General features: G+C 40.2%; 1 protein-coding gene across 1 annotated transcript in view; it reads right to left on the bottom strand.

Annotated features, from left to right (window-relative positions):
- Nucleotides 1-25,770, bottom strand: part of LOC145414446 (uncharacterized) — a 59,172-nt gene that overhangs the window by 6,028 nt on the left and 27,374 nt on the right. The window contains exons 4-19 of the mRNA XM_080284002.1: nt 24,644-24,670; nt 20,891-21,064; nt 19,333-19,432; nt 18,989-19,150; nt 16,752-16,891; nt 15,591-15,704; nt 14,320-14,446; nt 13,056-13,180; nt 11,711-11,823; nt 6,850-6,902; nt 6,147-6,262; nt 5,427-5,519; nt 4,514-4,663; nt 3,051-3,074; nt 2,635-2,747; nt 931-1,012 (exon numbers count right to left, since the gene is read on the bottom strand). Of these exons, the coding sequence (XP_080140128.1) occupies nt 931-1,012; nt 2,635-2,747; nt 3,051-3,074; nt 4,514-4,663; nt 5,427-5,519; nt 6,147-6,262; nt 6,850-6,902; nt 11,711-11,823; nt 13,056-13,180; nt 14,320-14,446; nt 15,591-15,704; nt 16,752-16,891; nt 18,989-19,150; nt 19,333-19,432; nt 20,891-21,064; nt 24,644-24,670 (1,713 nt within the window). The remainder of the gene's footprint in view (nt 1-930; nt 1,013-2,634; nt 2,748-3,050; nt 3,075-4,513; nt 4,664-5,426; nt 5,520-6,146; nt 6,263-6,849; nt 6,903-11,710; nt 11,824-13,055; nt 13,181-14,319; nt 14,447-15,590; nt 15,705-16,751; nt 16,892-18,988; nt 19,151-19,332; nt 19,433-20,890; nt 21,065-24,643; nt 24,671-25,770) is intronic.

Below are 25,770 nucleotides of genomic sequence, written 5' to 3'. Positions count from 1 at the left end.
AAAAAAGATTACGTATTTTTTTTCCTAGTTGCGGAAGAGAGAGAAAATGGCAGTCAAAAAAAAAAAAAAAAAAAAAAATTACGGTATTTTTTTCCTAGTTTGATTTTGGTTCATGATAATTCTGTACCGGGTAGTCATTTATTTATTTATTTATTTATAAATATGTGGCGTTGACATTTTTTCGTTTCTTTGTGTTCCTTTTATTTATTTACTTTTTGATGTTGGCATAATGGGGTTGGTATTCTGTAGTATGCATATAGTGTGGCCTATTCTCTCTCTCTCTCTCTCTCTCTCTCTCCCTTTTGACGATTGTGTAATAGGTTGTGATAGTTTAATGATGGTTGTATTTATCCCTTTTTCTGTATTTCAAGGAGAGATACAAGAGCTTATATTTTCTTTTTTTCTTTTTTTTTCTTTTATTTTGGGTCCCATAAAAGTACCAATATTGTAACCCAGACACAGTGACATAATCCTCAGCAGTTGTGTTAATTCGTGAAATCTAATACTGTACCTAATCTATAAGAATTTCTCTCAAAGTCCAGTACTATACCTAATCTATAAGAATTTCTCTGATAAAAGTAATAATGATGGAAGTTGGTTTTTGACAATAATACATAAAGAGGTAAATGAAGTTTGAACACCTGGATCATATATACCTACAAATTTATAAGGAGATAAAGAGGTAAATGAAGGATGAACACCTGGGTCGTAATTACCTGCAAGTTGATAGAGGTAAATGAAGTAATTAAGCCTTGTTCGTAATTACCTGCAAGTTGATGATGAGATAAATGAAGGATGAACACCTGGACTGTACTTACCTGCAAATTGATAAAAAGATAAAGAGGTAAATGAAGGATGAACACCTGGATAGTTATTACCTGCAAGTTGATGATGAGATATATGAAGGATGAACACCTGGACTGTACTTACCTGCAAATTAACGATGGATTGATGACGGTCGGCGGAGCGAACGAGGGAGGCGACATCATGCCTTGGTCCGGAAAGAAGCGCTCTGTATGAAAAAAAAGTTTGATAGATAGATAGATGGATACGTATATAGAATGGTGAATATTGATAGATAGATGGATAGGTACAGATAGATAAATAGATGGATAAATATAGATAGATACATACATAGAAAGAGTGTGTAAAAAAATCTGGTGTTAATGCGAGTAATTCTACAAACTCCTTTACTTACGATGGTGTATATAATCAACAAATTTATTAACTGAAATACTAATTGTGGTGTTAATAGGAGTAGCCTAATCACACCAGCTACATCAGTTATTTAGGACAGTGTGTATAATAAGTAAATGAATAAATAAAACAAAAGATAACAAATAAGAGTAATAAGGGTAATTACACCATCTACATCAGTTATTTAGGACTGTGTGCATAACAGATGAATCAATAAAACAGTAAATAAATAAAATATAGCCATAATAGGAGTAATTACACCAACTATATCAACAGCATGAGGTTGTGTCATAAAGAAAAAATAAAGAAATAAAGCAAATGTAAATAAAGACTAAAGCAAATTATTTACGATAGTGTGCGTACCTTTCACTTCGATGACACGTAAACTCTCGAAAGGAAATGGACTCAGCCGACTATCCTACAAAATTTCCCTGTACCCAGTTGTATTACTATTATTATTATTATTATTATTATTGATGCAAGAAAGAAGGAACCAAAGGCCAGGAGTCCGCAAGATTGTTCCCTCCAAGAAAAAAACAAGAAAAAAATAACAGGGAGCCAGATTCAAGATCCGTTCATATCCTTCTCTCTTTAGATGTTGTTCTGGTTGTATTTCCAGCTTTCGCACCATGAAACTTGACTTATGGGAGTTTTGTTCTGTAATAAAATTTGTGATACTGGGAGAGAGAGAGAGAGAGAGAAGGAGGGAGGGAGGTTGGAGCTTGATTTCTCTCCTCTCTCTCTCTCATACGCTTCGGACTATACAGAGTGTTAAAGAAAATGAGAAAAAGAGTGAAAAAAAAATAACCGTTAGAGAAAAATAAAATGAATGTCAAAGAAAATAACATTAGAGGAAATAAACATTAAAGAAAATGAGAAAATGAATGACAGTGAAAATAAAAGTTAGAGAAGATAAATATTAGAGGAAGTAAACGTTAGAGAAAGTGAGAAAATTAATGATAAAGAAAATAAAAGTTAGAGAAAATACCTGTAAATAAAAGAGAAAGTAAAGAATTCAGACTCTTACCTGTCTCTCTCTCCCATCCAACATTTCTACCTGTCATAATAGATCACCTGTGTGTGTGTGTGTGTGTGTGTGTGTGTGTGTGTTTTATTAGACAACTTCCACATTCCATCCACTCATTCCCCATCATCTCTGACTGTGTGTGTGTGTGTGTGTGTGTGTGTGTGTGTGTGTGTGTGTGTGTGTGTGTGTTAGACAACTTCCACATTCCATCCACTCATTCCCCATCATCTCTGACTGTGTGTGTGTGTGTATTAGACAACTTCCACATTCCATCCACACATTCCCCATCACCTCTGACTGTGTGTATGTGTGTGTGTGTGTGTGTGTGTTAGACAACTTCCACATTCCCTCTACTCATTCCCCATCATCTCTGACTGTGTGTGTGTGTGTGTGTGTGTGTGTGTGCTTACCTGAACGAGCCCCTGATGCCAGCTGAGCGAGCCTGGCGGTAACAAGCGTAGTCTGCTGAAGTGACTCCTTGAACGTCCCCACTCCAGGGCTCGTTTAGGGCGGCCAGGCGGAGCTGTGGAGGGGTCAGAGGTCATGAGGAATTAGTGGATGAAGTGTGGAGGTCAGGTCACACACACACACACACACACACACACACACACACACACACACACAGAGTTAATACATGTTAATGAGTTCGAGAGCCTTTTTATAAGCCTGTGATGTTAATGGTTATTATTATTATTATTATTATTATCATCATCATCATCATCATCATCATCATCATCATCATCATCATCATCATTATTATCGTGTGTCAGGAACAGAAACAAATAACTTAGATTTAAAACAAAGTAAACAAAAATGGCTGCCTTACCTCCTTCAAGTTCCACATCTCAGGCTGAAGGGAAGGCATGAGAAGAAAAAAACACATAATAAATACAAATAATTCAAAATCGCTCATATAAAGCACTTTTTTTTATATTCCAGTTATATAAGTTCATTGGAAAAAAAAAAAAAAAGTAATATATGCTTGCTTGGGGGTTGGCCTGAGATTACGAGAGTTATTATTTATGTCACCTGTAATTAATTGACAGGTGAGAAGAAAATGGGCAGTAGAGAGCAGTTGGAAGTTAGAAATTCGTGGTTAGAGGTGAAGTTAGTAAAAAGTTAGTAGTTAGAGATTACAGGGTGGAAGTTAGTAGAAAGTTGGTGGTTAAAAGTTAGTATTGGTAGTTAGGAATTTGTGAAAAGGTTAGAGATTAGTAGTTAGAAGACAGTGAAAGTTGGTGGTTATAAGTTAGTACTGGTAGTTAGGATTTTGTAAGAAGGTGGTTAGAGGTTAGAAGTTAGTTATTAGTTAGAGGTTAGTCAGAGGGTAATAAAAGTTAATAGTTGGAGGTTAGTTAGAGGTTAATGGAAGGTAGTTGTTAGAAGTTAGTAGTCAGGGGTTGGATGTTAGTAGTTAGAAGTGGTAGTTACGGTAGTAGTTAGAAGTCAATAGTGGTAGCTAGTAGTTAGAAGCGGTAGTTATTAGTTAGTAGTGGTAGTGTAGGCTCTAGTATATGTCATAACACAGTGTACAGGATGTGTCTGCTGGAGACATAGCCTACACAGCTACTGGCTAGGAATGTCAGTCCACATAATGTATATCCACAATCTTGTTGTCCCAGACCATCAAGAATGCATAACATATGATGTATCTCAAACAATCTTGTTGTCGTCCAGATGACTAAGAATTTCGTGACGTATTCAAACACGTGGGGTAACCAGCCCTAGTCGGTTAGTCCACGTGAATGGAAATCTATTCGACACTACATCACACACACATCCTCTCCAAGCTGTATATAATGTCAGAGAGATTCCCTTTAGGTCAGAAGGGGTTGGAGAGAAGGCCCGATAACACGAGGGTCAGCTAGGAGGCTTTGCCGTCACGCTACGTTACGCCGTAACTCACTATTTGATATAACTGTACAATAAACTCCGTAACCCAAGAGTGCTCTAACTCACCTCTCTGATACATAAAGGGGGAAAGTGAGAGAGAGAGAGAGAGCTACCTATTCACTCTAGCCGACGACTTACCGTGTAATAAGCATCAACAAGTTCGAGCCATACTACGTCTCACGACTTTATTCTGGCAGTGCTCCGACGATCTACAACCGACCTCCCTATCTCCCTACAAGTACCCACGACCACGCTATCCAGAGTAGTTAGTAGTTAGAAGTCAGTAGTCAGGAGTGGTAGTTAGTAGTTAGAAGTGGTAGTCATAGGTCAGTACCGGTAGTTAGTTAGAAGTTAGTAGTAATAAAGACTAGAAAGTAACTGGTAGTTGTTGTTTACCCTGGTGTGTGATGTGGTGTAGTCAGTGGTGAGGGTCTCCGGAAGGCTCTCCACGTTGTTGCTGTGTGGCGGCGGCGGCGGCGGTGGAGGCGGGGACGAGGGACGGAGGGGGGACGGCGGAGGCAGCTGGGGCTCTAGTTCCATACCAAGCTGGAAGAGTATAGTGATGATGGTAATAATAATAATGATGAGGATGATGATAGTAATAATGATACTAATAATGGTGATGATGATGATAATGACGATAAAATGACAGGAACAGGAACAATAACCGCAGCATCAAATAATACCGATAATAATAATAATAATAATAATAAAATAACTACTGGAACACCGTAAAATTGTCCAACGACAATTGTGATAAAGGAAAATTTCCCAGACATTCCCTACTAGAAGCCGAGCTATACTGGGACCTCGAGGTCAAGGTCGCTGATCTTGTGTATGTCACCTTAGGTCATCACAGTCTATAACTACCAAGTTTGGTGGCTCTAGCGTCAATCCTTCATGGAAATTAGGTGACATCCGAAATATCCGGAATAGTCCCAAATTTTTACCCCAGGCGATATCAGAGAATAATCCACCGATTGGAATCATACTCCTTTCCGCACTGCGTCCGCCGTAACGCTATATTGTAGTAAAATTTCAGCTTCGTAGTTTAAGTAGTTCTTGAGACAGCGTGGTTGACTCACTTTTCTGAGTTCCGGATAATATGAGGAGATACGGTTGACGGATTGCCACCATATTTAGCCAAAAGTAGCTAACTGCTGTCCGACTAAGATGACCAAGTTTGAAGGCTCTAAGTCAAACAGCCTTTGAAATATTGCAATTATAAAGTAAGTAAGATTAGAAATAATAATTGATGGAAACAAGAAAACTTGCCACAGGGATGTGGTAAATTTAATACAAATCTTACCAGCACCTCCCGCCACCCCCTTGCTGCACGGAGAAACAGGGAATCATCGTGAAGGACATAGGCAAGAGTCCCTCGCTCGTGTTGCGTCCAGTCCTGGGGGAGATAAATGCATGGATAGATTGACACCGTTGATAGATAGATGCATAGATAGATAGTGATAGTTTAATAGGTAGATAGATATATAATGGCAGAACTTGTTTATGACTAGCATCATATTTTACTGTTTACGTCTACAACTGAGCGTTCAAGATGAAGTGATGGCAATTTTAAGTCTCCCCCCCCCCTTCAACCCACAGCATGCAAGTCCATTTGTTAAAGAATTATTATTATTATTATTATTATTATTATTATTTTTTTTTTGAATGGAGGACAGCTGTAGTCTGGTGTATAGATTTTTTCTTGTTTTTCTTTCCTCTGTTCATATTCTCTACTTATAATAATGATACGGTAATAATAATAATAATAATAATAATAATAATAATAATAATAATAATAGTAGTAGTAGTAGTAGTAGTAGTAGTAGTAGTAGGAGGAGGAGGAGGAGGAGGAGGAGGAGTAGAAGGAGGAGAAGGAGGAATAATCTTAGTAGTAGCAGTAGTGTAGCAGCAACAGTGGCAGTAGTAGTAGTCCTATAGTAGTAGCAGCAGCAACAGCAGTAGTAGTACAATAGCAGCATCAGCAGTATAATAGTAGCAGCAGTAGTAGTAGTAGTGTAGTTACCTGCAGCATGGCCACTCTGGACGTAAAGGTCAGCATAGCACCTGAAGGCAGACCCAGGCCAAGGCTCGTGGTTGATGGCACTGTCCTGAACACATTATCCCTCCCGTACGTCCGACCTGCCCGGGAATGCAAGAGATATCGGGTGGGCCATATATAGCACCGACCAGGGGCATAATTGAGATATAGAGTAGTATATGTATAACACCGACAAACATTCAGATAACACCGACCGACATGTCCAGGAATTAAGAGAGATATAGTGCAGTACATATATAACACTGACCAGGGAAATAATTCAGATATATAGGGTAGTCCATACATAACACCGATCAGGGGAATAATTCAAGAGATATAGAGTAGTCCATATATAACACCGGCCAGGCGAATAATTCAAAATATATACATAGGGTATTCCATATATAACACCGACCAGCCTGGCGAATAATTCAAGGATGGATAGGGCGGTTCGTATGCCTTTGATTGATTTATTGTGGTCTGGAAAAAGCGCACCAACACTTAGCGAAATTGTATAAGAAAAAGAATTAATATTATGAAAAGAAAGAAAAGCAGATAAAGTAGACCACCACACACTGAATTCATGTTAAAAAGAAAAATGCAGAAAGTGGGAAGTTAAAATATACCCACACACACACACACTGAAATCTTTAAACTCAGTCAGTCAATCAGAGGCAGGCACACGTACCGAAATCGTATCTGGGTGGTGTGGAGAAGGGTTGAGAGTCTTCCCTGCCAGAACTGCATGGTGAGGAGCACTGTGGGTTGCAGGTGGCGGGGAAAAAAACAGAGATTTGGGTGTTAGTGGAATTATTACCAGGAATTATGTCAGAAGGAAACAAAGGTATAATTATTCAAGTATGGGAAATTTTTTAGGGATATAATAATGAGTTGCTGCCTCAACTAACCTGTAATCCAGTGTTCGAGTGCATCGGTATTCCATCGGCAGCATCGAGGGAATATTAAATTTGTTTCGTGGTTTGAACTTGATATAGGCTAACTTTGAGTACCCCACACACCGCAACGAACGTCCCGAGCTTCTCTGACGTATTCAAGACCGAATTATGTAAAAACACTAATGCTTTCTACTTAGGAAAAACAAAGGCCGAAATGACAAATATTAATTCTACGTGAATTCCCGTTTCCTTCCTCGCTAATCATTTGCGCTCCTTTCTTGCTCATAGAGTGTATTTTCATTCTCCATTGGCACATTCCACACATTTTTTTTTTTTAAGCCTGATTTACCCACATACATCACTCCCTCCTTCCTTTCCTCCCTCACCCTTTACTGATATTCGGCTGACCTGGTATGGATTTGACACAGCGATATCAGGCCGGCACCTTTGCTACTGTACTGAGAATAATTCCGACCGTGAGATTAGTTCTGATAGAAATTAGTTAAGGGTGGCACAGTCTGCTGGTGTGGGCGTGCGTGTGCCAATGGGAGTAGGAAATTAATAAATGATATAAAGTGAACATAGATAACGCCGACTGAGCCGTCCCCACAGTACACAAGACACTGGAAGAGGATAGATATATATGAACCACCCTCTGTATTTTTATTGATTAATTTACTTTAGTTATTTATTTATTTATTTATCTTTTTGTACATAATAGCCGACGTGTAATTGATTAAGAAGTCAATTTTATGGTAAATGTTTAGCATCTGTGAAAAAGGTGTTTGGAAGTTTTATCAGTTTATATCTCACCTTTGGCTAACACTTTTCTTTTTGCGATTTAGGTGGCTCATTAATTCCACCCCCCCACGTATCATCAATCCCCCGGAAGTTATTAATCCCTCGCGGGGGTCATTTGCGACGGTAGGTTCGGTGAAGAAAAATGTTAGCGAATAGCGAAATATAGAGACCTTCAAATTACGTTACTTGAATTCTAGTGTTGGATTTTGCTGAATAATGTCCAAGCTGATTGGTTAGGTTCATCTCTCTCTCTCTCTCTCTCTCTCTCTCTCTGAGGGAAGAATCTCGCAGGCTTCTGGCATTTGGTTCTTTCTTCCTTGCATTAAAAAACAAAAAAATAACGAATGTATATTTATTTTCGTTCCAGTGGCATGTGGGACGCCGGTGTGCACATCATACAAATCTAGTCTAAAAGTTTGTGTAATTAACGAGTGTATATATCTTTTTTTTCCAGTGGGTTGGGGCATCCTGGTGTGGACATAATGCAGCTCCAGTAAGGGGTGTCCAAAGAGCTGCCTTCGTTTGGGACACCTGCATCCACGTCACTTCATACAAGGTGAGCAGGCGGTGTAACTCCTGAAAATTATCCTGGTTTATCTTCAAATACTGGTTTATAAATAGAGTATGGATGTTTTATGAGTTATCTGTTTCATTTGAGTTACCTGTTTAATTTCTTGTACCTTCAGGTAGGCTTGAAGAACACCTGGAGCACCACATCGAGGGACGGTGTGGTGAGTGTTGCATCTCACGTTTGGCTAGGGACGCTTAGCTAGGTACCACTAACACATTCCTTCCTTCAGCACTCCTAACACACCTCTCAACAGTGCCTAACACACCTCTCAACACTGCATAACACACCTCTCAACACTGCATAACACGCCTCTCAACACTGCTTAACACGCCTCTCAACACTGCCTAACACGCCTCGCTTCTCAGGTGTTGAGAGCTAGCGTGGAACCTCGCTGGCCATTTGTGTTGAAATCTGTATTATTACGGTTCGATTTTGCGACTCCTACGAAGGTTAGCAAGACTTGGCGAGTAGGTCTGTGCTTGAATAGCGATGGTCTTTTAGATCATAAGCTTAGACCGGCTTTGCGACCGTTTTCACGCGAATGCTCCTTAACACCATGTACAGGACGCCATTTTGAACTTTTTTTTTTTTTTTAATGCAAGGAAGAAGGAACCAAAGGCCAGATTCCCCGCAAACCGTTCCTTCCAAGAAAAAAAACATAAATAATACAACAGTGAGCCGAATTCAAGATCCCTTCATTTCGAGATGCCAGGACACACTGCGTTTGAAAGACTGGAGATCATAGGAAGTAGGAAATACAAACAGAGGGAGACAGTTCCAGAGTTGACCTGTTGCGTAAATGAAGGACTGGGGGTAACGGTTAACTCCTGCATTAGAGAGTTGGACAGAAAAGGGATGAAAGTTTGTTGTTAGACGGGTGCTACACGCTTGTCGTAGAGGTGGAGGGATGCAAGCTGACAGTTCAGAGGAGCAGTGACCATTGAAGTAGCGATAGAAAAGAGGTAAATATGCAGCAGTGCGGCTAAGAGACAGAGGCTGAAGGGAGCCAGTAAAAGAAGGAGAGTTAATGAGATGAAAAGCCTTTGACTCCACCCTATTGAGAAGAGCTGTACGTGGGGAGCCTCCCCACACGTGCGAGTTGTACTCCACACAGGGGCGGAAAAAACCCGTTTGTAAAGTCAACAACTGTTCAGGGGTAATGAAGGTACGGAGTCGGCTTAGCACACCTAATCCCTTGGAAGCAAATTTTACAAGAGGTGTAATATGATCGTTCCAAGATAAATCCCGAGAGAATGAAGCCCCAAGTATGTTTAAGGATGATGCAGGATGGAGCTGGATATTGTTAAAAATCAGAGGGTACTCCTATGGAAGATTTTATTGAGTTGGTAGATGTAAGATTTGAGTCTTTGATGCATTAAAAACAAGATTATTTTTACCCCGGTCAGAGATACAAGCCAAGTCAGACATTAAGTGTGCCATAGCCTCATCTCTTGTTTGTTGAAGTAACTGCTGAGATGGACGTTGTGGAAACCGAGTGGAAAGGCGAAGGGTGGACTCATCAGCGAATGAGTGGATAGGGTTAGATGTACAGCTTAGAAGGTCATTCATGAATAAAAGGATGAGGGATGGTGATAGGATAGAACCCTGAGGAACACCACTGTTGATAGATATGAAAAGAAAGGTGACCGTTTACAACAGGAGCTATAGAACGACCAGAAAGGAAGCTATAGATGAAGGCACAGATAGAAGGATAGAAACCGTAAGAGGGCAGTTTGGAAATTAAAGATTTATGCCAGACTTAATTGAAAGCCTTTGAGACGTCAAATGCAATGGCACAGCTTTCGCCAAAGTCCCGAAAGGAGGATGACCAGGAGTCTGAATGGTAAGTGAGATCGCCAGTGGAGTGTCCCTGACGGAACCCATACTGACGATCAGAAAGAAGGTTGTGATAGGAAAGATGTTTTAAAATTTTTCTGTTAAGAATAACACAGGATGCTAAGCAGTTTGGCGATAGTTAGAGGGTTGGGAATGGTCACCCTTCTTTGGGGTTGGCTGAATGAGAGCAAACTTCCAGCAAGAAGGAAAGGTACAAGGTGACAGACAAGGGCGAAAGAGTTTACCTAGGCAGGGTGTAAGCACAGAAGAAAGTTCTTGAGGACAACAGGAGGGACTCCATCAGGCCCATATGCCTTGTTAGTATTGAGGCCAGTGATGGCAGATAATACATCAACTGAAGAAATTTTAATGTCAGCCATGGGTAAGTCAGAGGGGGGAAGTGATGGAGGAACAGCACCGGAATCGTCTAAGGTGGAATTGGAGGAGAAAGTCTGAGCGAAGAGATCTGCTTTATCAGTAGAAGAAAGAGCTACAGATCCATCAGAGTAGAAAAGAGGAGGGAAGGTTTTGGGAAGTTGCCAGAAGGAGCGGGAAGAATTCGAGTTGGAGAGTTGAGAGCATTTAGTACGGATGAAATTAGCAGAGCGAAGAACAGCCTTAGCATGATTCCGGGCAGAAACATAAACGAGATGTGATTCTGGGGTGGGTTGGAACATGCACCATTTCTACTTGCGGAGGAGCTACCGCACTCCGTGTTTAAGGATTCTGCATTAAAGATTTTGCCCTCAGATTTACATTTAGTTGGTTAAAGATTTTACATTCAGATATAAAGTGTATTAATGATTTGACATTTTTTCCTTCTACTACCAAACGATTTTATTATTATTATTATTATTATTATTATTATTTTTATTTATTTATTTATTTATTTTTTGCTCAGGAGACTTTTCTGTCTAGATGGTCTGGATATGGCCTAATTAACTTTTCACGGCCAGGTATCTCCCGTATACTTAGAGAAAATTTTATGCGAGTAAGAGGAAAAGAAAATGTCATTGGACTGAATGGTTGGGAACTACCGTCGGTTGTAATTTGAACTGGGTGGATCATCTCGGAAATAAAACAAAAACAAAATTGTGGATTATCTCGGAAATAAACCAAAATATATATAGTTAACACGACATGTTGATCATCTCGGAAATTTAAAAACAATAGTCGTTATGAAGGTGGATTGTTTTGGAAATTTAAAAACAATAGTTCTTAGTGGATCATCTCAGGGGGAAAAAAAAATAGCCGTTATGAATGTGTATCATCTCGGAAATTTAAAAACAATAGTGGTTGAGGTGGATCATTTCGGGAATTAAAAACAATATTTGAAGGTGGATAATGTAGGAAATTTAAAAACGATAATCATTAGTGGATTATCTCCTCTCTCTCTCTCTCTCTCTCTCTCACCCAACACAAAGAGACCACTGTATTAGACCAACCGGATTTCCTGGCGGTCCTGGTACTCCCTGCGGTCCTGGTGGTCCAGGCGGTCCTTCTGGTCCTTCAGGTCCTTCAGGTCCAGGAGGTCCCATGGGTCCCGGTACACTCCTCCCTACGTGGTCCAGATCGCCTGCTTCCGGTCCACTCACTGGTCCGAAACTGCCTTGACCGGGGCGGGGTGGAGCGTGCGCCTGGATGGAACAGGAGAAGAATGATGATGATGATGAGGAGGAGGAGGAGGAGAGGAAGAAGAAAAAGAAGCGGAGGAGGAGAAAGAAGAGAAGACGAAGAAGGGTAGGAGGAGGAGAAAAAGGAGAAGACTAAGAAGAGTAGGAGGAGGAGGAGAAAAGGGAAAAGACGAAGAAGAGTAGGAGGAGGAGGAGAAAAAGGAGAAGACGAAGAAGAGTAGGAGGAGGAGGAGAAAAAGTAAATGAAGACGAAGACGAGTAGGAGGAGGAGAAAAAGAAGAAGACAAAGAGTAGGAGGAAGGAGGAGGAGGCAAAAGGAGAAGACGAAGAAGAAGAGGAGGAGGAGAAAAGGGAGAAGAAGAAAGAGGAGTAGAAAAAGAAGGAGGTGGAGGAGGAGAAAAAGAAGACGAAGAAGAGTAGGAGGAGAAGAAAAAGGAGGAGGAGGAGGAAAGAGAAGATGCATATATACTCATTTCACCTTAATTTGGCCCAAAACCACCATCTCCCTATCTTGATGCTGAGCCGTAACGTATATTAACACTGGAATATGATGCTACACTCTTCTTTTGCTCTGATTTGGCCTGAAATTGCCGTCACTCCGTCTCGATTGCTGAATTGTAACCCTCGATTAACACTAGAATATGGTGCTAGTCACGAAGAAGTGCTATGGAAAATTTTCATGGTTGACAAAAACATGGAGAAATATTGTTGTCCACGACTGTACATGTACCATCTATCACTGTATCTATCTACTCATCTATCTGTCTACCTGTTTCTCTCGTAAAGGATGGCCACAAACAGATCCCCTCCATGTCACCCTCTCCTCTTCCATCTGGCTTCCTTTCCTCCAACTCATCCCTCTGTCTCATATCCCTCTCCACTCCATCCCTGCGTCTCATCCTCGGCCTCCCCCTCCCCCTGTCTCCCTCCAGCTTACTAACATACACTCTTCTAGTCAGTCTCTCATCCTCCATAGTCCCCAAATGGCTTTCAATCACATCCATGTCAGCACCACAACGCTCCTTTACTTCTTCGTAGGTCTATCTGTCTGTCTGTAACTTCAGCCTGCAGTCCACCCGGTTCAGATGAGTCAGTAGCCAAATATAACACACACACACACACACACACACACACACACACACACACACACACTCACCATGAAGCCAAACACGCCCCCTGGGATGTAGGTGGCGCCCGACCTTGGAGGGGGTCCGGGGGGTCCAGGGGGTCCGGGGGGGCCTCTGTCACCTTTTTCACCCTTTATACCGGCCACGTCAAAACCTGGGCAGTAAAATAATAATGATAATAATAATAATAGTAATAATAATAATAAGAAGAAGAAGAGGAGAAGAAGGATTATGATGATGATTGATGATGATGGTTGGTGATGATGATTAATAATAATAATAATAATAATAATAATAGTATGACACGAACAATATTTACTAACTCTCCTCATCTTCATTTGCTTCTGAGTCAGCTAGTATATTTTTTATGCAAAGGAGAAAGAACTAAAACTTGAAAGAAAAAAAAAAATAAAATAAAATAAATACAATTGAACACAAGGTCCAGATTCAAGATGTGTTTATTTTGTAATGCCTGAACACTTTTTTTTTTTTTTTTAGATGAACATTGGAAGGAAAAAGAAATTAAATAAGAAAAATCCATTCACCAGATTACATTTCGTATAAAAGACTGGAGGTCATAGGTAGAGGGAAATACAGATTAAGGAAGACAGTTCTAGAGTTGACCTGTTGCATACATGAAGGATTGGGTTCGTATTCTCGTGGGTTAAGGAAGCTCCCTAACATCTTCTGCTAAGCGATTTTTGGATGTGGATGGTTAATATCCTTTTGTATGCTATTAATGCAGAGGATGTTGATAGAGAAATGATTTATTTAACACAGAATAGGACAGTAAGATGTAAAAAGTAAACTAAATCGCTTAAGAAAAGATGTTAGGGAGCCTCTCTTGGGTCCGTATACTCGTCTGTTAAGGAGACTCCCTATCATCTTTTCCTTAGCGATTTATTTATCCCTACTACACATTAATATTCCCTTTTTTATTTCATTCTGACATTGACATAGTTTGCATACAGACCTACAAGACAATATTATCATGTCATATCCAGGAATAAGTCGGTAAGGAGGAGGTGTTAGGGAGCTTCCTCATGCCACGGGAATTCGGACACTGTCAGCGTAGATGATCCGAATATTGCTCCCTCCAATATAATGCCTATCCTGCATCATTTATTCATTCCCTACTCCCTCTGCCACACCCACGCCCACACCAGCAGACGAGCAAACCTCGAAGCAGGAGATACCACCAAGCGCGTAGCATATGGAGCGGTATTTGGTCATTTCCTACTCCCTCTCCCACACCAGCAGACAGAGCCAACCTGTATAACTGCTACAATTCACTTTTACATAAATTTCGTGTGTCCTTACCTTGCCCTGCCTGCACTCCCGCCACACCCGGTTGTCCTGGGAGTCCCGGCGCTCCTCGCAGGCCTCTCTCGCCCTTGTGTCCTGCGTCACCCTTTTGTCCCTGTCAGAATCAGAATTATTACCTGTCAGTAGAATAATTACATGTCAGAATAATTACCTGTCAGAATCATTACCTGTCAGAATCATCACCTGTCAGAATCGCCACCTGTCAGAATCATTACCTGTCAGAATCATTACCTGTCAGAATCATCACCTGTCAGAATCATTACCTGTCAGAATCACCACCTGTCAGAATCACCACCTGTCAGAATCACCGCCTGTCAGTCATCACCTGTCAGAATCATTACCTGTCAGAATCATCACCTGTCAGAATCACCACCTGTCAGAATCATCACCTGCCAGAATCATCACCTGCCAGAATCATTACCTGTCAGAATCACTACCTGTCAGAATCACCACCTGTCAGAATTATTACCTTTGTTAGAATCATTGTACCTTGGCCCTAGTTTTCGTCCTTTTGCAGCTTATTTCACGTAGATCTGGCTGTACATAATTTCTATAGCACTTCTTCGTGACTAGCATCGTTTTTATTCGTCACCCTTTTGTCCCTATCAGAATCAGAATCATTTACTGCGTTAAGAGTCATTTTACCTTGGCTCCACCCTCTCACTAGCACTTCTTCGTGACTATCCTCCTTTAACCTTAACCTGGCCTAGCGTTTCGCCCGTTTGCAGCTCATTTCACGTAGCTCATTGGCTAAAAAAGACGATGCTGCGGCACTACATCATTTCCACAGCACTTCTTCATGACTAGCATCCTTTTTATAGTGTTAGTGCTCTATTACAGCTCAGCGTTCCAGGTTGGGAGATGACAAAGAGGAAATGGAGGAATATACAGGCTAGGTTATGGTGAAAGGAACATAGTCACGAAGAAGTGCTATTGGGAAGGTGTAGAGTTGTAGCAATGTTCTGTTCTGCCACTGAGCTACGTGAAGTAAGCTGTAAATGGACGAAAAGCTGTGCCAAGTTAGGGTAAAAAGAGTATAGCCACGAAGAAGTGCTATTGAGAGGGTGGAGCGGTAGCATTGCCTTTTAGTCACTCAGCTGCGTGAAGTAAAGTGCAAATGGACGAAAAATGTAGCGGAATAGTCACGAAGAAGTGCTTTTGAGAGGATGTAGCTACGTGAAATAAGCTGCAATACGAGAACAGTTTTTGTCAATTTAAAGTGAAGGGAGTATACTCACCTTAATTTCGATGACAGTACCGTTGGCTATTCTGATGCTGCCGGGGGAGCCTGCCTCGCCCTTCTGCCCAGGTCTGCCGTCACGCCCCCGGGGACCTACTTCTCCTGGCTCACCCTGTAGAGACCAAGGGTGTTTTCGGTATCGGGTCCGTATCGTCAGCAGTATTAGTTTATTTATTTATTTATTATTATTATTATTATTATTATTATTATTACCCACAGTATTGACAGTTATATGCAAATAATTACGTTCTACCTAGATTAAGAAATTGACAGTACCACCAACACCTGCATTAATTACCATCTTTAATTTTAAGGCCATTTTATAAGTGACACTGTTGGCTTCGTAGCACTTTTGTCTTAGCGATTTATAAATTTTGTCTATTACGCTAAAATATGGAGATAAAGAAGTTGACCTAAGTACCACAATCATCTATATTATTTAACTTTTTCCTTTATTTAAGGCCATATTATAGGTGACATTGTTGGCTTCGTACTACTTTTCTCTTGGCGATTTATTTTGTCTTACGCGACAGTATTTTTTTTTTCTAATGGATCGATGGGGTGTTGGGGAGGGATGCCTTGCGGTGGATCTACTACTACTACTTCTACTACTGCTATTACTACTACTACTACTACTACTGCTATTACTACTACTACTACTACTACTGCTATTACTACTACTACTGTACTATGCACTGTTCACTTAAGCTTGGCCTAAAATCACCAACAGTTTATATTGAATGCTGAAGTGTAACTACCGATTATCACTAAATTATGCCAACAGTCACGAAGAAGTGCTTGTTAGTGTTCAGTAGTGTGTGTGTGTGTGTGTAGCTATATTGCATTGTGTATATGTTGGGTAGTGTGTGTTGGTATTGGTTAGTGTGTATCTATGTTCCCCAGTGTGTGTGTGTGTGTGTGTGTGTGTGTGTGTGTGTGTGTGTGTGAAGCTTTATTGCATTCTGTGTGTGTGTGTGTGTGTGTGTGTGTGTGTGAAGCTTTATTGCATTCTGTGTGTGTGTGTGTGTGTGTGTGTGTGTGTGTGAAGCTTTATTGCATTCTGTGTGTGTGTGTGTATGTGTGTGTGTGTGAAGCTTTATTGCATTCTGTGTGTGTATTGGTTAGTGTGTATCTATGTTGCCCAGTGTGTGTGTGTCACCTTGTATCCGGGAGTGCCAGGGTGCCCGGGTCGACCCTTTGGCCCCGGGCTGCCCATCTCGCCTTTGGGTCCAGGTAAACCAGGTATACCCGGGGTGCCGTCCTCTCCACGCGGCATCACCAGCTCGATCTTCCTGGCCACTGGGGACGAGAACAGAGGTATACCCATGAATATGTTGAGATATACCCCGTGAATATGCTGACGATAGGTATACACACTGAATATCCTGACTAGTATACCCCATATGCTGACAAGACGTATACCCCATGAATATGTTGAGAAGAGAGGTATACCCCATGATTAAGCTGACGAGAGGTATACCCATGCATATGCTGACGAGAGGTATACCCATGCATATGCTGATGAGAGGTATACCCATGAATATGCTGACGAGAGGTATACCCATGAATATGCTGATGAGAAGGGAAGTATACCCCACTGAGTATGCCGATGTTCTCTTTATTATATATTAAAGAAAATGTGTGACTGTAACGCGATATTCTTATGCGATTAGGACGCCTCTTCCTTACCGGTTTATATTTAAGAAGCTTACTAACACCTCTTCCTTACCGGTTTATTTTTAAGAAGCTTACTAACACCTCTTCCTTACCGGTTTATTTTTAGGAATCTTACTAACACCCCTTCCTCACCGGTTTATTTTCAGGAAGCTTACTAACACCTCTTCATTACCGGTTTATTTCTGTGTTTCTGTAATATGTTTTTATATGCGATGCAGTGTATATGGATATTAAAATGATATAAGGAAAAAAAGAAAATATTAATGGGTAGTTAGGAAAATAAATCAGTAAGGGAGAGATGTTAGGGAGCCTCCTTATCTTACGAGAATACGGGCTGTAGTGTTGTTGCAGGGACGAAATAAAGGCAATATGCAGACTAGGCAGAGGTGTTGCAGTAAAAACCTTATGTATTCTCAATTCTCATCCCTGTATTTTTAGTTTACTGTATACGTTTATGAATTGCACAGTGGAGTCATAGTTTATTACCTCCGCCAAGGGGGTTATGTTTTCACCCCTGTCCGTTTGTTTGTTGGTTGGTTGGTTGGTTTGTGAGCAAGATTACACAAAAACTACTGGACTGATTTTCACGCAACTTGGTAGAAGAATGGGCCTTGGCCCAGAATAGACTCCATTAAATTTTGGTACGGATCCGGATAAAGGTACAGATCCAGGATTATTATTATTATTATTATTTTTTCACTTTAACATTGCGAGATAGGGCGTTTTTCGATATTTTCGTATATTTTTCAGTGAATATTGCATGGATCTTGATTTTAAAAATCAGAATGTATACTGTACAGTTTGGCGCGGATCCATATAAAAATCCGGATCTAGCGGATTTAAGGTGGTTTAAAATAATGGTGTTACAACATATAGGGTTATGAGTTTGATATTGGCTGCCTTAATTGAATTAAAAGGAACTGCATGTTGGGCCTTGGTGGAGGTATGCCCTCTAGTGAGTGCCATTCTGGTTTATTTATTTAGTTTTTTTAATGCAAGGAAGAAGGAATCAAAAGCCGAAAGCTTGCAAATTGTTCCCTCCAAAGAAAAAAATAACAAGATAACAGAGAGCCAAACTCAAGATCATTTCATATTTCTTTTTAAGACACATCGTATCGGCACTTAATGAGGAAAAATAGAAGGGGAGATGGTTATACAAAGGTCCTATCCCCCGAAAGGAGGAGGGTGGGCTGTGGTAAGAAGGGCAGAAGGTTCGCATTTTAAACGATCCTTGGGGCACAACATCAGGAGTCAGATTGTGCAGTTGTGAAATTTAAGCACAAAGTTTCACATTAATATACATGGTACAGAGGGAGTAGGGAGTGTGCTGGAAGGTGTGGAGAGAGTGCTAGGGGTGGAGAGAGTGCTGAAAGGAGTGGAGAGAGTGCTAGGAGGAGTGGAGAGTGCTGAAGGAATGGAGAGAGTGCTAAGAGGAATGGAGAGTGCTGAAGGAATGGAGAGAATGCTAGAAGGAATGGAGAGAGTGCTGGAAGGAGTGAAGAGAGTGATGAAAGGAGTGGAGAGAGTGATGAATGAAAGGAATGGAGAGAGTGGTGAAAGAAAGAATGAAGAGTGCTGAAAGAAAGAATGAAAAGTGCTGAAAGGAGGAATGGAAAGACTGATGAATTAGACGAATGCTAAAAAGATCCTGATAGATTACGTACGTGTAGAAAGAAGAAAGATTTTAACAACAGAGCCATTCTTGACTGACAGACTTACGCTCTCTCAAGTCTGTCATCTTAGTGGGGTTGGTGTTGAGGTAGCCCTGCAAGGAGTACAGGATCAGCGTTCTCATTTCCTCCTCTGAGTACTGTAGTTCGCCCTTCTGACCTTTCTGGCCTCGTGGTCCTGGAAGCCCCTGCCCTGGCCTGCCTTTGTCGCCTGGAAAAATGACCGAAGCATCAGGAAGGATTGAGAGAGAGAGAGAAAGGATGGGAGAGTATGGGACGAAAAGCCCTTACTCCATCCTGTCTAGAAGAGCTGTGTGTGGAGAGCCCCCCCCTACACACACACACACACACACACACACACACACACACACACACACACACACACACACACACCTTTTTGTCCCTTGATTCCAGGTGTGCCAGGTAGACCATCCACCCCGGGGGGTCCTCGGGTTCCCTTGTTGCCCAGGCGTCCATTGGGTCCCTGTGGCCCCTGAGGAAGACAAGACGAGACTCCTTAACACCTTTTCCCAAGCGATTTATTTAGTTTTTTACACCTTACTGTCTTCTTCTGTGTTACATAAATCATTCCAATATCGCCATACTCTTTTTTAATGACGTACAATACAAAAGTATATAAAGCCACTCGTATCCAAAAATAAATCGCTTCGTAGCACCCCTTCCTTAGCGATTTATCTTATTTTCTGTGTTTTTTCTCGTGTTATTTAAGCAGTCTGTATCGTTATTAAAAGGTCATCAATATCATACAGGGTAATGGTACAGTGCAAAAAATAAGTCGCTTAGGAATAGGTGCCAAGGCTTCCTTATATAGTAACCAACGAGATTATGGATTTAAGAGCCAAATTTTAGTCTCTTCTGAAAACTCCCTAACACCTCTTCCTTACCGATTTATTTACGTACGTGTAGTGAATATTTTCGTCTACTTTTAGAGAGTGATTCAGTATTTTAAAACTAAATAAGGCGTAGAAAGAGAAATATAATGCGAAATGGACTAAACATATTCAGAGAGAGAGAGAGTAGTACACTTCTGAGCAGGAAGGTGGCCAGACGTCGTGCTTTGGATGGGATACTCTCTCTCTCTCTCTCTCTCTCTCTCTCTCATTTACTGCCCTGGTATCCCCTTGGTCCCTTCCTTCCATTTTTCTGGCTTTGCTCCCTTTACTCACCTCATCTCCCTTTTTTCCCTTTACTCACCTCATCTCCCTTTTTTCCCTTTACTCACCTCATCTCCCTTTTTTCCCTTTACTCACCTCATCTCCCTTTTTTCCCTTTACTCACCTCATCTCCCTTTTTTCCCTTTACTCACCTCATCTCCCTATTTTACCTTAACTCACCTCATCTCCCTTTTTCCCTTTACTCACCTCATCTCCTTTTTTTCCCTCTCATCTCCCTTTTTTCCCCTCACCTCATCTCCCTTTTTTCCCTTTACTCACCTCATCTCCCATTTTACCCATTACTCACCTCCTCTCCCTTTCTTCCCTTTACTCACCTCATCTCCCTTTTTTCCCTTTACTCACCTCATCTCCCTTTTTTCCCTTTACTCACCTCATCTCCCTTTTTTCCCTTTACTCACCTCATCTCCCTTTTTTCCCTTTACTCACCTCATCTCCCTTTTTTCCCTTTACTCACCTCATCTCCCTTTTTTCCCTTTACTCACCTCATCTCCCTTTTTCCCCTTTACTCACCTCATCTCCCTTTTTTCCCTTTACTCACCTCTTCGCCAGTCTGCCCCTTTCTGTTTTCGCCAGTCTGCCCCTTTCTGTCCCTTCTCTCCCTTCTCCCTTCTGCCCTTTTTGCTCCCTTTACTCACCTCTTCTCCCTGCTGCCCCTTTGCTCCCTTCTCTCCTTTCTGCCCCGTTGCTCCCTATACCTACCTCTTCTCCTTTTGGTCCCTTTACTCACCTCGTCTCCCTTTGGTCCCTTTACTCACCTCCTCTCCCTTCTGTCCTTTGGCTCCCACGTGCCCTCTCTCGCCCTTGCTGCCCTGGTAGCCCCGTGGACCCATTGGCCCTACCTCCCCAGGGGGCCCAAACTCTCCCTTAGGCCCGGGGTTGCCAGCTGAGACGAGGGAGACCACCTCAGGATCCACCACGTCCACTTGGGGCTGCAGGTAATGCTGGGAATAAGTGGGTCTGTTAACACCTGAGTGACGTATATTTCCGTTCACTCTTGCTTGCTGACCAGACGATTTTGGAGAGCTTTCATTATCTGATTTAATTTTCCCGTTTCAAAAAAAAAAAAAAAAAAAAAAAAAAAAAAAATATTGTAACTGTCCTAATATGGATAAAATCATGAGTTTCTTTTTCTTCCTGGTAATGGGGGGATTAATTTTATCTGATCTAATCGTTATGTAATTTAATGATTCGTTTAAAAAAGAAGAAAATAAAATAAAAAGTAATTCTGTCCTAACGTGTATAAAATCATGTTTTTTTTTTTTTTTTTTTTTTTTTTTTCCCACATAAGAAAGTTTACTGATAATGGAGGGACTTTATCTGATCTCATCGTTTTGTGATTTAATGTTCCACTTCGAAAGTAAAAAAGGAATGAAAGATTTTTTTTCCATTGAGAAGAAAATCATTTAGCATTATTTTTTCTTACAATAGGCCTCGGTAATGAAGGAACAGTGTACAATCGATTTTTTTTCTGATTTAGTATTTCCGTAAAAAAACCAAAATCCTAGTCTTAATTGTCATGAGATTTTTTTTATTCTGTTTAGGAAAGGTGTCTGTGAATGAAGGGACCTATGAAAACATTATCCAATATTTCCGTTAAAAATAATCCAAATCTAAATTGAATGGACAGGAGATCGCCAAAAAGGATTTATTAAGACAACCTATTTGCTGGGGGGGAAAAAAATCGTCATGAGATCGCCAAAATGATACGAAAAAGAACGTCCCCTGGCTTTTTTTTTTTGGGGGGGGGGGGGGGGTTAATTGTCAATGTCCTTAAAAATTTACAAAGGCATGTGTTCTCGGGTGAGGAAGCTCCCAAAGACCTTTTCCTAATTGATTTATTTTATTCTTTACACCATGCTGTCCTCTAGTGTGTTACATAAATCCTTTCACCATCGCCATGCTCTGCAGAAATAACACACAAAAATGGATATTAACTAGCCCTATCCGAAAATAAATCGGTAAGGAAGAGGTGTTAGGGAGCTTCCTTACCCGACGAGAATACGGGCAGTGGCACATCATTATAAGAGTAAATTATTTCTTCACTCTTTTGCACCCTATATTTTCCTTCACTCTTTTTGCACCCTATATTTTCCTTCACTCTTTTTGCACCCTATATATTCCTTCACTCTTTTTGCACCCTATATTTTCCTTCACTCTTTTTGCACCCTATATTTTCCTTCACTCTTTTTGCACCCTATATTTTCCTTCATTCTTTTTGCACTCTATATTTTCCTTCATTCTTTTTGCACTCTATATTTTCCTTCATTCTTTTTGCATCCTATATTTTCCTTCATTCTTTTTGCACTCTATATTTTCCTTCACTCTTTTTGCACCCTATATTTTCCTTCATTCTTTTTGCACTCTATATTTTCCTTCATTCTTTTTGCACCCTATATTTTCCTTCACTCTTTTTGCATCCTATATTTTCCTTCATTCTTTTTGCATCCTATATTTTCCTTCATTCTTTTTGCACTCTATATTTTCCTTCATTCTTTTTGCACTCTATATTTTCCTTCATTCTTTTTGCACTCTATATTTTCCTTCATTCTTTTTGCACCCTATATTTACCTTCACTTTTCTTGTACCCTATATTTTCCTTCACTCTTTTTGCATCCTGTACTCTGTGCATTCTATAATTTCCTTCACCCTTTTTATCCGTCCCCGCCCCACTGTTTGTCTGTCTGTCAGTTAACAACTTTACGCGAAAACTACTGGTGCGATTTTGACAAAAATTACAGGGATAATGGGCTATAACCTTCAGATCACCTGATTAAATTTTGGGCCAAGGCCCAGGCTGTAGGCGCAAAAAATGTTGAAAAAATATAGTTTTTTCACCATAACTCCTTTCAGTATTGACATGAAACCAAAACCTAAAGGTGCATCTTTCAAATCTGCATCCTACAACATGCCTTATTACATCAGGGGGGTCACCCCCCAGTTAGCAGTAGGGGGGTCAGTGTCAGATGGGTTGGGCCTACAATTTCAAATGGGCATAAAATCGTCACTTTTCACCCGGTTTACTCCAGATCTGATATGACATCTTTGACTATATAGATATCCTGTTGTGTTTATACGTCAGCACTAAAATGACCGCCGGGGACTGGTTTGCTGTGCCTTTGCACCGATTCTTGTTTTGCATAATATATTTTCGTTCACTTTTTGATTTCTTTAATTTTCTTTCACTTTTAGCACCATATATTTTTCCTTCACTTCTTTTGCATGTATTTTCCTTCACCATTTTTGCATATATTTTCCGTCACTCGTTTTGCGTATATTAACCTTCGCTTTTTCCATCCTGTATTTTCCTTCACTCTTTTTCCCTCCTATATTTTCCTTCACATTTTGCATCGTATATTTTTCATCACTCTTTGTGCATGTATTTTCTTTCTCTCTTTTTGCATATTTTCCTTCACGCTACATCCTGTATTTTCTTTAACTCTTTTTGTATATATTTTCCTTCACTCTTTTTTCGTATAATTTCCTTCGCTTTTTTCATATATTTTCCTTCACTCTTTTTGCATATATTTTCCTTCTCATTCTGCATATTTTCCTTTACTCATTTTGCATATATTGTCCTTCACTATTTTTGCATATTTTCTTTCACTCTTTTTGCATATATTTTCCTTCACTCTTTTTGCATATATTTTCCTTCACACTTTTTGCATATATTTTCCTTCACACTTTTTGCATATATTTTCCCTCACTTTTTTTGCATATATTCTTTCACTCTTTTTGCATATATTCTTTCACTCTTTTTGCATATATTCTTTCACTCTTTTTGCATATATTCTTTCACTCTTTTTGCATATATTCTTTCACTCTTTTTGCATATATTCTTTCACTCTTTTTGCATTCATATATTTTATGCAGTTAACAGTATTATCAAATCCACCTGTACTATAGTCCTTTTACCTTAACTTGGCCCAGATTTTCGTTCCTTTGTAGCTTATTTCACGTAGGTCATTGGCATAATAAGACAAGGCTACGGCTCTACATCCTTCCCATACCACTTCTTCGTGACGAGCATCATATTCTAGTGTAACTCTACTGCCACAGTACTCAAGATGGAGGGATGGGAATTTTAGGCCAAGTTAAAGTGAAAAGAGTATAGACGTAACTGAGAAACAGAACTTAGTGGAAAGTAGTCAGTTTAGGCCAAGTTAGAGTGAAAAGAGTATAGATATATGACTGAGAAATAGAACTTAATGGAAAGGAAGCAATTTTAGGCCAAGTTAGAGTGAAAAGAGTATAGAGGCATACCTGAGAAACAGAACTTAGTGGAAAGAAGACAGTTTAGGTCAAGTTAGAGTGCAAAGGGTATAGATGCATAACTGAAAAATAGAACTTGATAGTAAGAAGGCAATTTTAGGTCAAGTTAGAATGAAAAGAATGTAGAGACATGATCAAGAATTAAGCTTAATGGATAGAAGGCTTTTAAAAATTCTCCTAACTCATTAGTAGGTCTCAAGAATTTAAAAAAGAGAAAAATATATATAATTATTCGTTACCTTATACCCTCCATGGCGCCAACCAGGCTGAAGAAAAAGGAGAAAAGAGAAAAGAAAAAATTAATATATTGGTTTAAAATGACACGATACATATAATGAGGGAAAAGTGAAAATTGGGGAAGTATTAAGTAGGTGAAGAGCAGAGGGAAAGAATTGTGTTAGTGAAGAACAGAGGAAAAGAATTGTGTTAGTGAAGAACATTGAGAAAGTATTTGATAGTGAAGGACAGTGAGAAAGTATTTGGTAGTGAAGAAGAGTAAGTGAAAAAAAGTATATGGTAATGAAGAACAGTGGGATAGTATTTGGTAGTGAAGAACAGTGAAGGAAGTATATGGTAGTGAAGAACAGTGGGAAAGTATGTGGTGAAGAACAGTGGGATAGTATTTGGTAGTGAAGAACAGAGGGAAAGTATTTGATAGTGGAGAACAGTGAGAAAGTATTAGGTAGTGAAGAACAGTGAGAAAGTATTAGGTAATGAAGAACAGTGAGAAAGTATTAGGTAGTGAAGAACAGTGAGAAAGTATTAGGTAGTGAAGAACAGTGAGAAAGTATTTGGTAATGAAATCTGCAAAAATACAATTAGCACTATTTATATTTCTCTTCATCACAGCACTTTTTCGTGACTAGCATGATATTCTAGTGTTTATCTATATAACTCACAATTGAAGATGGAGAGATGGCAATTTTAGGCCAAGTGAGAGAGAGAGAGAGAGAATCTTACATACACGCTGATACTGTCTTCAGGAGAGAGAGAGAGAGAGAGAGAGAGAGAGAGAGAGAGAGAGAGAATCTTACATACACGCTGATACTGTCTTCAGGAGAGAGAGAGAGAGAGAGAGAGAGAGAGAGAGAGAGAGAATCTTACATACACACTAATACAGTCTTCAGGAGAGAGAGAGAGAGAGAATCTTACATACACACTAATACAGTCTTCAGGAGAGAGAGAGAGAGAGAGAGAGAATCTTACATACACACTAATACAGTCTTCAGGAGAGAGAGAGAGAGAGAATCTTACATACACACTAATACAGTCTTCAGGAGAGAGAGAGAGAGAGAGAGAGAGAGAGAGAGAGAGAGAGAGAGAGAGAGAGAGAGAGAGAGAGAGAGAGAATCTTACATACACACTA

Source organism: Coenobita brevimanus, chromosome 99, assembly GCF_032717465.1.
Source record: "Coenobita brevimanus isolate Jiangsu-jjx chromosome 99, ASM3271746v2, whole genome shotgun sequence".
Lineage (NCBI taxonomy): Eukaryota > Metazoa > Arthropoda > Malacostraca > Decapoda > Coenobitidae > Coenobita > Coenobita brevimanus.
Note: the sequence above shows the minus strand (reverse complement) of the source record. Positions and strands in the feature narration are given on the sequence as shown.